The sequence below is a fragment of the Neoarius graeffei genome, chromosome 5 (genome assembly GCF_027579695.1).
Source record: "Neoarius graeffei isolate fNeoGra1 chromosome 5, fNeoGra1.pri, whole genome shotgun sequence".
In the NCBI taxonomy this organism is placed as follows: Eukaryota; Metazoa; Chordata; class Actinopteri; order Siluriformes; family Ariidae; genus Neoarius; species Neoarius graeffei.
Window position 1 is genome coordinate 3,454,555 of NC_083573.1, and position 13,381 is coordinate 3,467,935.

The window sequence follows — 13,381 nt, forward strand, 5'->3', positions numbered from 1 at the left end:
GACGTTAACGCTCATCACAAACAGAAAAGGGACACGTTTTACGATAGTCTTCAGACACGAGCTTAAAAGAACCTCCGCAAAATACTGATCCTCACGAGTGAAGCGTGTGTGTTCTTTCTGAAAGTCAATCATGAATCTACAGTTAGAGGAAGGAAGTGTGCACGTGTCACACGAGCTGAAGTGCAAACGTGCATGCACGCGCACACACCTGGTTTAAACGTGATCAGACAGGACCTGTTGGTGCACGTCCCCTCAGGAAAGATCATTATCTGTGAAGGATGAGACCAGAAAAAATTCAAACACCAATTTTTTTTTAATTATTTAAAAAAAAAAAAAAAAACACCTCCTGGGTGTGCTTGTGTGAGAAAGAACATACGTGTGTCACTTTAAGTGGGTGGGGAAAGAGACCCATCACTCTACCTGAGGCCACACCCCTCCGGACTGAGCCCTGCGTTTGATCTCCTCGACGGTTTTCCGGCGCGAGTCCTGGTCCGACCTCGACACGAACACGGGCCGGATGTATTTAATCAGAGCTGAAGGAGACCACACACACACACACACACCTTAAAATCTAAATGTTTGAGACTCAAAAACCGACTAAAAACAGCAGTGCATCATCCCTGTGTCATCACCCTCATTAAAATGCACCAATATGGATATGAATATGCATGAGTATGCAAATTAGACATTCTCACTGATTTATTTATACCAGCAGCAACCGAACCTTTTGAAATATACATTTAGGGTCACCATGACAACCACCTGTTTATGAGGAACATCAGCCAAGTTTGCAGACTCTGCATTTAAAACCTTCCGACTAAGACCGTCATCCTCAAATCATCGTATCGGATGCGATTGGTTCAAGCGTTTCATGACATCACAAAGTGAGCTCATATCGAGATGAGGTTCCAGAGAAGTGAGCAGTCTCTTGTTTCTTCGTGTGTGTGTGTGTGTGTGTGTGTACTCACTCCCCCAGAGCGGTATGTCCTTGCTCTCAGCCTTCATGACTATGGAGGCCATCGTCATGGTCACAGGCATGGCGTCGAAGTAGGAGGAGTGTGGAGCAAGGGTGAGGATGGGCGCCTGGGTGGGCAGAGCACGCTGACCTTTGACCCTGATCCAATGGAAGCCACCTGCAAACCACATGGCCCTCATGATGACGCGCAAGACGACGTCCACCACCCTGACGGGACACGAAGGACGAGAGACACACAAAAAAAAAAAAAAAGTTACACAAGTGTGTGTGTCATGTGACCTGCCTGTAGCCTAGAGCAGTGTTTCTCAATCTATGGGCCGTGGACCGGTACCGGTCCGTGAGAAGATTACCGTCGGTCCACAAGCCTGCCTCTGCACTAGTAGTCAGTATTATAATTTCAAACTTCTGGTCACTGTCAATCAGATTATGTAGAAGAGCGATTGGCTGGCTCTGCTCAGTCCTTTTGTCACTGTGTGCCACGTAGCGCAAGTCCCGCCCCCGCCCCCCCATTTTAGAATGTTCAGCATTCCCGCCGGCGCGAAGTTACATACTTGCACTTTTTCATTCATTCTGTCCCAAGTCCAGTCAGTCATTCGCGCACACACGCTTTATGAGAGCAATATCATGGCATGTTCAAAGCAAGCTACTTTTGACTCTCTTTGGAAAGCGCCCATCTGACAGTGCAGATACACAACATGAGCCAGAGGCAAAAAAATATCGCCCATTCACTCGCAATTACCGTACGACCCTTCATACATATAATTCAGCTTTATTTCAAGTGATTGGTTTCCGGGGACAACTATCTGTGTTATCCGCCAAACCATGCTAAGCAACGAAGCTATGAAGCCATCCAAATTACGCCGGCATTTGGAAACTAAACATTCGCATCTCAAGGATAAATCGGAGGATTTTTTCGGAAGAAAACGTGATGAATTGGCCACCCAAACTAAAGTGTTGAAAAGTAATTTGACCGAGAATGAAAAGCTAACAAAGGCATCATACTGTACATGATTTCACACCACATTTCCAAATGTCAGGCACCCTTCACAATTAGGGAGAAGCTAATTATGCCTTCGATTGTTACTGCTTGTAGTGAGGTGTTGGGTCCGGCTGCTGCAGCCAAAGTAAAAGAGATTCCTCTGTCAAATGACACGGTCTGTTGTCGAATTGACGATATGGTGGCAGACATCGAAATGCAAATTTTAGAAAGGGCGAAGTCATCTGACTGGTTTGCCGTTCAATTGGATGAGACCACGGATCTCTCTAACTTGGCTATGCTCCTGGCCTACATCAGATATGCTCACGAGGGCCGGTTTCATGAGGATTTTTTGTTTTGTAAGGTACATCTCTGGGCATGGGTTGATATGGGGGCGTTGCATCGGTGTCTGCACAGGTGGGGCAGCGGCTATGACCGGCAGGCACAACGGAGTTGTTGCTCGGGTAAAAGCCGTTTCACCATCAGTACAAGCAACGTACAGTGTTATTCATCGAGAGGTCCTTGCCTCTAAACGCCTGTCCACAGAGCTTCATGAAGTTTTAAATCAAGTGGTCAAAATAGTGAACTTCATTAAGGCCAATCCGACAAATTCCCGTCTATTTACAGCTCTGTATGATGAGATGGGTGCAGATCATGTTCATCTGCTCTTGCACTCTGAGGTTCGTTGGCTGTCACGGGGTAAAGCGGTGAACAGAGTGTACGAGTTGAGGCATGAGGTTGAGGCATTCTTGACAAATAAACAGCCCAATCTTGCCAATCGCCTGCGAGATCAGTCTTGGCTTATTAAGGTAGCTTATCTTTCAGACATCCTGGACCATTTCAATATGCTAAACCTGTCGATCCAAGGCCAAGCGTGTGACGTTTTTTAAGCCAATGATAAAATCATGGCTTTCAAAAAGAAGCTCTCAGTCTGGACCAACAGAGTTAATAGAGGTGTGTTTGACATGTTCGGCTGTCTGTCGTCTCTGGCTGATGAAGGTGTGGATTTGGGGTGGGTGCCAGCAGTGATCGCGCAACACCTTACCGAAACACTGCGTCGTTTTGATCCATACTTCCCCTCAAAATCCTGTCTCACGGAAAAGCAAATGGGTAAGAGATCCGTTCACCAACCCAGAAACGAGCGCTCTGCCACCTGTGGTGCGGGATAAACTTCTGGAGCTTTCGTGCGATGCTGGTCTGCAGTCGAGATTTGGTCGACTTTCTCTGTCTGAATTCTGGCTGTCATGCTGTGATGAAGATCCCCAGCTGAGTGAGATGGCAGTGAAAACACTGATGCCTTTCCGTTCAACATACCTCTGCGAGACCGCATTTTCACATTTGACAGCCACAAAGACAAAATACCGAAACAGGCTCAACTCAGAAAACACGCTCCGAGTGGCCTGGTCACTCTGTCTTCCTTGTTTAGACCTGTTCGTGGCGAGAAAGCAGGCACATCCTTCGCATTAGAATGCTGACTTTTCTTTTACCAAATCTCTGTGGGTGACTGGGCCTGTCATTTGAGGTTAAAAGTCAGCACGTAGCCTACTGTACGTTCAGTTCTCCCTTCTTCATACTGGGACTGTGTAATCAGTCAGTATTAGGGCTACAGTGGGTCTTTAGGGTTCTCGGTTTGAGGTCCCATGTCTCTGATAGACCTTTTTATAAGTGTGTGTGTGTTATTGAGGCACTGTTTGGCAGTGCTTCAAGTTCAAAGGTGTAGTTTAAATAAATAATCTAAAACACAAAAGTTAAAAACAAAAACAAAAAAAAAAAAACTTGGTTTAATCTTCTTACGCAAATGGTAATAGGTTATTAATAATAATAATAATAATAATAATAATAATAATAATAATAAGTCAAATTATTGGGCCTACATATCAGTATATTTATGTAATTTGGCAATAATCTCAAAGCCAAAGCACTTCTGTTAGTTTCCCTTGATACCTCCGCCAAGAAGGTTATGTTTTCGGTAGCATTGGTTTGTTTGTTGGTTGGTTTGCCTGTCTGTTAGCAACATTACAGAAAACGTTATGAACGTATTGCTCTGAAATTTTTTCCAGAGGTGTGACTGGGCACAAGTAACAATCCATTAAATTTTAACGGTGATCCGGATCACCTTCTGGATCCCAGATTTTTTTAAAGGATTCTTGGCGGAGGTCTTTGCTCTCCGAGTGCTTTTCTAGTTTAATAGTAGTTTAGGCCTAAGCAGCAATAATAATAATAATAATAAAGCCCACTACTACTACTAATAATAATAATGGCATATCTTTTTACTGATCATTTGGCAATTTTCTACAATTCTGCCAATGCACTCCTGTTAGGTCTTATTTAGCCAAAATATTGTTATGCTGGTATAAGCCTGCAACTTGTAACAAGTACTACTAACAAAAAATAATAAACTAGAAAAGCACTCGGAGAGCGCAGACCTCCGCCAAGAATCCTTTAAAAAAAAATCCGGGATCCAGAAGGTGATCTGGATCACCACCAAAATGTAATGGATTGTTACTTGTGCCCAGTCACACCTCTGGAAAAAATTTCAGAGCAATCTGTTCAGTACTTTTTCCGTAATGTTGCTAACAGACAAACCAAACAAGCAAACAAACAAAGCAATGCGACCGAAAACATAACCTTCTTGGCAGGGGTAACTATGTATGTATGTATGTATGTATGTATGTATCTATCTATCTATGGAGGCGCACACAGTGTGTGTGTGTGTGTGTGGGGGGGGGGGGGGGGGGGGGGGGCGCACAGAGGCGTGGGCCTTGCAGCACCAAGGCCTAACATTACTGGGCCCCAGAGCAAAGAAGTTTGAGAAACCCTGGCCTCGAGCACATGGACAGAGAAGAACACTTATCTTTGATACTTGAACACAAATGAACGTGCGTGTGTGTGCGCGCGCACATATTCGCCTGTGCAAAATGCAAATTCAGTTGATCGACACCAAGAACAATGAACTCCACTCACTTCGAAACCACTCTTCACACCAGTGGAGGAAGTGAGAGTGTTTTAGCTTTTCTGGTTTTTAATAACCATTTTACTTCATTTATGCAAATGACTCTGGAGGTTCACATTCATTTGGTTCCCTCTCTGAAAAAAAAAATGTCAGGTTTAGACTCTTCTTTTTCCCCTCTTTTACAGAAGAACAGTGGAAGGGAAAAAAACAACAGGTTTAAAAAAAAGGAAATGAAGAAATAAACAAGATAAACTTGAATAAACAAACAAACAAAAAAAAAGTAAAAGAAACAAATTTGGGGGAAAAAGGAAAGATGTGAGGAAAGCTATTGGGACAGCAGCAGTCAGTGGAATGATGGGAAAGAGAAAAGGAAAAAATTAAAGTTAAAAAAAGGAAAGCAAAAACAAAAACGGATGGAAAATAAATAATTGCATGACTCCAGCAACAGATTAATAGGGGAAGAAAAGAGAAAAAAAGGGAAAAGAAACCAAAAAGCAATAAAAGATGGAAATGAAAAAAAGAAAAGAAAAAGTAGATAACGAACAGAAAAAACTGAGGTGTGAAAAGAAGGAGCAGAGAGTTCCAGAGAATAATCAAGACAAAAAGGGAGGGCAGAAAAAAAAAAAAAAAAAAAAAAGACTGGTCATTCCAGCTGTGGTGCATGCTCATGTTGGATTCGAATTACATCATTATCATGGATATCCAAGTTATGACGTCATCATACAGGTGAACAAATCCGGTGTGTGTGTGTGGTTTTTCACCTCCTCCAGAAGCACTGATGCTCAACGCTGGTCTCACTGCGTCCGACGGTGGCGATGAAGGCGAAAGGCCACGCCAAGAGCATCATGAACGCAGCGAAGAAAAGGCGCACGGGGAACAGGGTCAACGTCATCGCACCCAGCTGGACATGTGCATGCGCACACACAAACACACACACACACACACAATTATACCATTTTCATCACATCACTTCCAGTTTGAGAGTATGCTCAGCGTTTCACCAGTGGAGCACGGTGCTGAAGATGTTCCGTGTGAATCAGGTGCAAGCAGCAATGACGGAGACGAATCAGCCCCTGAATCATGGTCTCCGTCTGCTTTTATAAACCAGGAGCAGCACATCATCTGCTTTTAAAGCCGTTTTTCCATTTGGAGTCAAACACGAAGTCTTTGAGGCCGTAATTAACACAGTTTGGCTCAAGAGACCAACTTTATATTCTGTACAACTCCAAATAAAATCAAATCCATTAAACATTCGAATTGCAAACGATTTCTTTACACCTCAGAAACCACAAAGTTTGATTCCTTTCAAACACGGACTTTATTGTAAAAAGGAACAATAACCTGAGAAACAGATCAGAACGTGTGAAGGATTTGATGTGGAGATATCGAAGGCCAAAGCAGGGAAATGCAGTTTTTTTGTTTTTTTTCCCTCCCCCAGAAGGCCATAAACTTGACAACTCTGGACTAGGGATGTTAACCGATGACCCTTTGACCGGTGGTTGACCGAATCAACGTCAACTGGTTAATTTTTTTTTGGCTGTCGGTTAAAAAAAAAAAAAATCGTTTTGAAGCGGATTTTGGAGCGGAGGACTTGGAATTCTGTGTTGTAAACGCTTGGGGCGTGCCATGCGGTGTAAGGACGACAGCTGACGAATCAGAAACACCCATTCAGTCATGTCCCGCCCTCCCGCCCCAGTTAAAGACAGCTAACAAATCAGAAACACCCATTCAGTCATGTCCCACCCCAGTTGAACACAGCTGCCACTCGGCGAAAGGAAGAAAAGTGTAGACACAGGCTTTTTAGCTTACAAATTACTATTCTGTTTTTTTTTTAAATTATTATTATTAGAAGGCACATGGAGTTTAGTCCTGCCTTGGCCAGTGCATTCTGAAAGTATGTTTCGGTCTGTAGCCAACAATGCATGTTATTGCAGATCAGATCTCTCCACACAAACTAAAGGCGCAGATGCCGACTTTTTCACGGCTGAATCGTGCAGATCCGATTGCTTTCCTTTGAGCATACAGAATTTACTCTGATGAAATTATTCAGACACTCCAACGCCCCCCCCTAAAAAAAAAAAAAAAAAAATCGGATCTTTGCACGATTCAGCTGTGAAAAAGGCGGCATCCGCTAAAAGGCGCGCCGCTTGCATCCCTGTTATTCATAGGTTAACCGACTTTAACCGGCTAATGAAGCTTGGTGGTCCGTCAAGATTTTTTTTAGTTTTCGCCATCCCTACTCTGGACCTTTGAGTTTAGAAGTTCATGGCATCTTACACTCAACAACAACCCTGGAAAATTTTTCACTCAATCATCGAGCATGAAACTTGCAGACCTTTTCCATTAGCACCTGTTTTTTTTTTTTTAAAAACAATAAAATTCAAAATCTATATTATTGTGAAATTTGTTTTGCATACGCCGACATTCTTAATTGAAAGTATGGCACAAATCTGAGAGGGTCAGCTGAGAACGTCTTCTAAAAATCTGTTAATTTGCATCGGATTTACCCACATTTCAAAAATTTTCCCAAGACAGCCCCAAATCAAGGCGCAAAAAAAAAAAAAACCCTCAGAAAATCACATTAAAACAGCTCACAGTTGACACAAAGCTTCCCAAAAGACACACAAACACGACAAATGAACAGAAAGACGATTATTGGCTGCGTCCTGACACTGAGGCTCCGCCCCCAGGCCACAGAGCATCAAATTTCTTTTGGACACTTTTCTGGCCACAAGCTTCAGGATCATTAAGATTTAAAGCTGCAGGAAGTGGGTGGGGAAGGAGAAAAGAAGAAAAAAAAAACCCCTCTGTGCTTGGTCATGTGATACACCTATCAACTGTACTTTGAGAAAGTAGGCAGGTCTTCAGCGTGCTCACTGCTGAAACATGAAAAGTGAATTGGCATGAGGAAAAGAATACGACTCCATGACATTTCTACCAGATAACATCACAACATACAGGTTTGTTTTTATTTAAAAAAAAAAAAAAACTTGTGTCACGTGAAAAACCGTTTGAGGAAACATTTCAGACTGAAAGCGCTCGAGTGTCAGTTTTGTGATATTATTCCCCAGCTGATTTTTCTTAAAATAATAAAACTCGTGGCTCATGTTTGCAAAAATAAAGAGTTAAGATGATTTCTGTCCATCTCACACAATAATGCTGGAAGGGAAACAAAAGGAAAGAAAAGATAGGAAAAGTAATATAGAACGTGAACAAGAATAATTTAATAGAACACAAAGAAACATATTTAAAAAAAAAAGGCATGGGGAGATACAAGATATGAATAATTCAATCAAAGTAAAAAGGGCGAGAAGTCAAAGAGGAGATACATGAAGGAAAAAAGGAGAATAAAGGAAAAGCAGAAAAAAAAAAACCACAATTGTGACTGCCAAGTTCCAGAAAACATTTTCAAAAACAAATTTGGGCATTTAATAAAAATTACCTAAAAGAAAAATTGAAGTTGAGCAGTGAGCCGATCGAAACGCTCGCCTTTCTGTTAAACACACAGCCTCGGGTTTATTTAAAGCGCTTATCACTCAAGCACCATTAAAATCTCGCCGTTATCTTGAGTCAGTGTTTACTTCAGAGAAAATGCCACTAGTTTACTGATAACGCCGCTCTGTAAAGAGCGAATCACAGCTTCAGAGTGGACAGAAACACCTTTCAGGTCCAAACTGATATTAAACACACAATATAAATCACGATAACGATAAAACAAACAAAGACACCTCCTCGCGAGCTGTCCAATAGGAGCCAGAAAGCCATCACGAAACTGAGGAACAATTTATAGCCTGGACTTGATGACAAATTCCCAACAAAACCATCATGTTGCATTTTTATCCCTTTACGGTTACGTTTAACATTTTAACTTCCTGTTATTACAAACAGCTTGTTTGTTGACACTAGAGACTCTATCCAGAAATTTTGAGGAAACTTGACCACACACTTTAAACGCGTACATGTCCCTGTGAATGAGCTGTTACCATAGAAACGGTAACATATTAGAACGAGCGCATCGATGACAACCTGCGATGATTTGCGGCTGCACTGCCACTTAAGAAAATTAAACAATCTTCCGACCAATCAGAATTCAGCTGCAGGGCTGGGCTGCATGACAACACAACACCGTGATAAATTACACCACGATACACTTTCCCGAGGTAGCACAAGTGCCATGAAACCTTTAGACGTTTTTAAAATCGCAATAAAACTTTGGAAGCAGCTTGCTTCATCATAAAATCGTACAATTTAACATTTATTAATTTTTTTCAAATTAAAAAAAAGTGACCTTTTAAATATATTTTTGTCACAGATCATGATGCATCATATCGAGAACGGTATGTCATTGGGCTCCACCCCCTTCAGCTGACTCAAGTATCTGCAGCTCGCGCTTCGTCGCTGCACAGACTGTTTTGACATGTATTTACACTTTCACAAAACTTTAGAAATCCCTCTTTTTTTAAATGAACAGCTCACCTTTCTCTCCCATGACAAAAATATTGAAGGTTCTGAGAAAGCCGATCCCTCGCTTTGCCCCAGATCTTGTGTTTGCTGTAAGGTGTGAGACGTGAATGAAAAGCTGCGTTGTGGAATTTCATAGTCGACACAAAACACGGTTTTACGCAGCACTGAGAACGGAGAGAATAAAACACTGAAGTGAAGGGAAGAGAAAATGTGTCACACTAAGCTTCCTCCAAGCTCCGTCATCCATCCTCAAATCTTCATTCCCATCTCTCCATCCTCAAGTCAATCCATCCACCAATCTTTCCATCCTCAAAGCCACCTTCCCATGATTCAGTCCATCTATCCATCCCCAAATCTATCCATCTATCTCTGTCCACCAGTCTCTCCTTCCTGTCACCCATCTCTTCATCTCCAGCCTCAAATCGCTCAATCTATCTATTCCCATCTCTCCATCCTCAAAGTCACCTTGGCATCATTCACTCCATCCTCAAATCTATGCATCCACGAATCTCAGTCCACTATTCTCTTCATCCTCAGTCACCCATCTCTTCGTCTTCAGTCATCTATCTACCTCAAAGCTATCCATCCAGTCAGCCCCATCCTGAAATCTATCCACCATTCAATCTCTCAACTCAAATCCATCCATCCATTGATCAATTGCAGTCCACCAGTCTCTCCGTCCTGTCACCCATCTCTTCATCTTCAGTCATCTATCCACCTCAAAGCCATCCATCATCCTCAAATCTATCCACCATTCAATCTCTCAACTCAAATCCATCCATCCATTGATCAATTGCAGTCCACCAGTCTCTCTGTCCTGTCACCCACCTCTTCATCTTCAGTCATCTTGCTACCCCAAAGCCATCCACCATTCAATCTCTCGATTCAAATCCATCCATCCATCCATCAATTGCAGTCCACCAGTCTCTCCGTCCTGTCACCCATCTCTTCATCTTCAGTCATCTATCCACCTCAAAGCCATCCATCATCCTCAAATCTATCCACCATTCAATCTCTCAACTCAAATCCATCCATCCATTGATCAATTGCAGTCCACCAGTCTCTCCGTCCTGTCACCCATCTCTTCATCTTCAGTCATCTATCCATCTCAAAGCCATCCATCATTCTCAAATCTATCCACCATTCAATCTCTCAACTCAAATCCATCCATTGATCAATTGCAGTCCACCAGTCTCTCTGTCGTCACCCATCTCTTCATCTTCAGTCATCTTGCTACCCCAAAGCCATCCACCATTCAATCTCTCAATTCAAATCATCCATCCATCAATTGCAGTCCACCAGTCTCTCCATCCTGTCACCCATCTCTTCATCTTCAGTCATCTATCCACCTCAAAGCCATCCATCATCCTCAAATCTAACCACCATTCAATCCCTCAACTCAAATCCATCCATCCCTTGATCATTTGCAGTCTACCAGTCTCTCCGTCTACCATCTCTTCATCTTCAATCTATCCACCTCAAAGCCATCCATCATCCTCAAATCTAACCACCATTCAATCTCTCAACTCAAATCCATCCATCCATCCCTTGATCAATTGCAGTCCACCAGTCTCTCCGTCTACCATCTTTTCATCTTCAATCATCTATCCACCTCAAAGCCATCCATCATTCTCAAATCTATCCACCATTCAATCTCTCAACTCAAATCCATCCATCGATCAATTGCAGTCCACCAGTCTCTCCGTCCTGTCACCCATCTCTTCATCTTCAGTCATCTATCCATCTCAAAGCCATCCATCATCCTCAAATCTATCCACCATTCAATCTCTCAACTCAAATCCATCCATTGATCAATTGCAGTCCACCAGTCTCTCTGTCGTCACCCATCTCTTCATCTTCAGTCATCTTGCTACCCCAAAGCCATCCACCATTCAATCTCTCAATTCAAATCATCCATCCATCAATTGCAGTCCACCAGTCTCTCCATCCTGTCACCCATCTCTTCATCTTCAGTCATCTATCCACCTCAAAGCCATCCATCATCCTCAAATCTATCCACCATTCAATCTCTCAACTCAAATCCATCCATCCCTTGATCAACTGCAGTCCACCAGTCTCTCCGTCTACCATCTCTTCATCTTCAATCATCTATCCACCTCAAAGCCATCCATCATCCTCAAATCTATCTCTGCATCCTCAAAATCTATCCACCATCCAATCTCTCCTTCCTCAAAGCCACCTCGGCATGATTCACTCCATCCATCCATGAATCTCTGTGTGTGTGGAGTGATGACTGAACTCCACAGTGATGCTAGTTATTCGGCGAAGCTAACACCATCCCCGCCTCCCCCAAAACAACCCAACCCAGCCCAGCCGAAAAGCAGAACCATCACCCGACTCAATGTTTATTTCCCGTTTATTCAACTTCCTGTTTTGTTGAGAAGCCGGAGTTTATTTTGCTGCTAAAAGAGTTTAAAGCCAGTTAGCCGTTAGCTCTCAGAGCAGGAAGCTAATGAGGAGGGAAAGGGCCTGAGGCAGAGCGGGGACGGACAGACAGACATATTACACAAAACACACCAGCAACACCGACACACTGCACACACACACACCGACACTAAAGCGCGTTTAAACCGGGAATAAACCGGATGTGGATTAAAACGAGATTAAAAGGAAGCGCTCGCGAGCACCAGCTACCGCAATTAGCTTCAGTGTGGATGTTAGCATCAAGTGCACAGAGCTGGATACAACAAAATAACAGCAGCAATAATAAAATAAAATAAAAAATAAAAAACCCTCTTGCATTTAAAATTAAACTAAGATTACTTCACTGTGACAGCGAGTGCATTTTATATTCGCTTTCAACAATATGTTATAGAAATGCAAACATCAAGTGAACTTCATTAACACTGCCTGCTGAGCTCAGGGAGGCTTTTAACCTCTAATGCATGTTAGATTATTATTATTTTTTTAAAAAGTATATATATATATATATATATATATATATATATATATATATATATATATATATATATGAGATTTAATTAAAAAAAAGAATTTTTCAGCACCTAATAATATAAAAGCATGACTGAGAAGTGGAAAGTGACAGCCAGGGCAATGCATGAGGAGTTTAACAGGGACAGGAACACCACAGAAAGAAAAAGAGCAAAAGCACAGTATTTTTAAAGAGATGTGTTTATAATCGGAATAAATATTTATTTACTAGCATCCTGAGAGAGATGTGTGGATGTGTGCATGATGCTGTAATGTTGAAGTGATGGAGCAGCAGCGCACCTTTAGCATCTGTTTGTTTGTTTGTTTGTTTGTTTGCATGTCCAGCCTGCAGTGCTCACCTGGAGTTTCTGAAGCGGTGTAAACCTTAACTCGTGTACAAAAGGGTTTCTGAAAGGCAGAGCCAGCTCCTTCTCTCCATCCTCTCCATCCCTCCTGCAGTCCGGCAGCCTCATCTTCAGCTCCCCGGCCCACAGTGCCCTCGGCTGGGTCAAATCAGCGTCTTTTCCGCGCCTGCTGTTTATGTGCGTGTCCTTGCGGGTGACGGAGAGTCTGATCTTAATCGGATCATGTGTTTGTTCCGCGCAGCAGTCGCTCAAAATCCCGCTGGATTATCACAGGCTCCGGCCTGGGTGGAAAGCGACTCGAGGGCGCATGCGCACAGACTGTGGGTGCGTCTCAAATCGAAGCCGGCTGTGACGCTGTTTTCGACGCGCCCTTGTGCACTCGCCCTGCCACCATCTTCAAGTGCAGATTCTTTCTCCTGTGAACATCTCAACTCATCTCATCATCTCCAGCCGCTTTATCCTGTTCTACAGGGTCGCAGGCGAGCTGGAGCCTATCCCAGCTGACTACGGGCGAAAGGCGGGGTACACCCTGGACAAGTCGCCAGGTCATCACAGGGCTGACACATAGACACAGACAACCATTCACACTCACATTCACACCTACGCTCAATTTAGAGTCACCAGTTAACCTAACCTGCATGTCTTTGGACTGTGGGGGAAACCGGAGCACCCGGAGGAAACCCACGCGGACACGG

The 13,381-nt window shown here is 43.0% G+C and overlaps 1 protein-coding gene across 1 annotated transcript in view; it reads right to left on the reverse strand.

Annotated features, from left to right (window-relative positions):
- LOC132886395 (lysophosphatidylcholine acyltransferase 1) overlaps positions 1 to 12,971 on the reverse strand; it is a 29,041-nt gene extending 16,070 nt beyond the window's left edge. The window contains exons 1-5 of the mRNA XM_060920981.1: positions 12,681 to 12,971; positions 5,667 to 5,806; positions 969 to 1,183; positions 421 to 533; positions 209 to 269 (exon numbers count right to left, since the gene is read on the reverse strand). Coding sequence (XP_060776964.1) covers positions 209 to 269; positions 421 to 533; positions 969 to 1,183; positions 5,667 to 5,806; positions 12,681 to 12,794 — 643 coding nt within the window. The 5' untranslated portion in view covers positions 12,795 to 12,971. The remainder of the gene's footprint in view (positions 1 to 208; positions 270 to 420; positions 534 to 968; positions 1,184 to 5,666; positions 5,807 to 12,680) is intronic.
- Positions 12,972 to 13,381: the final 410 nt, after the last annotated feature.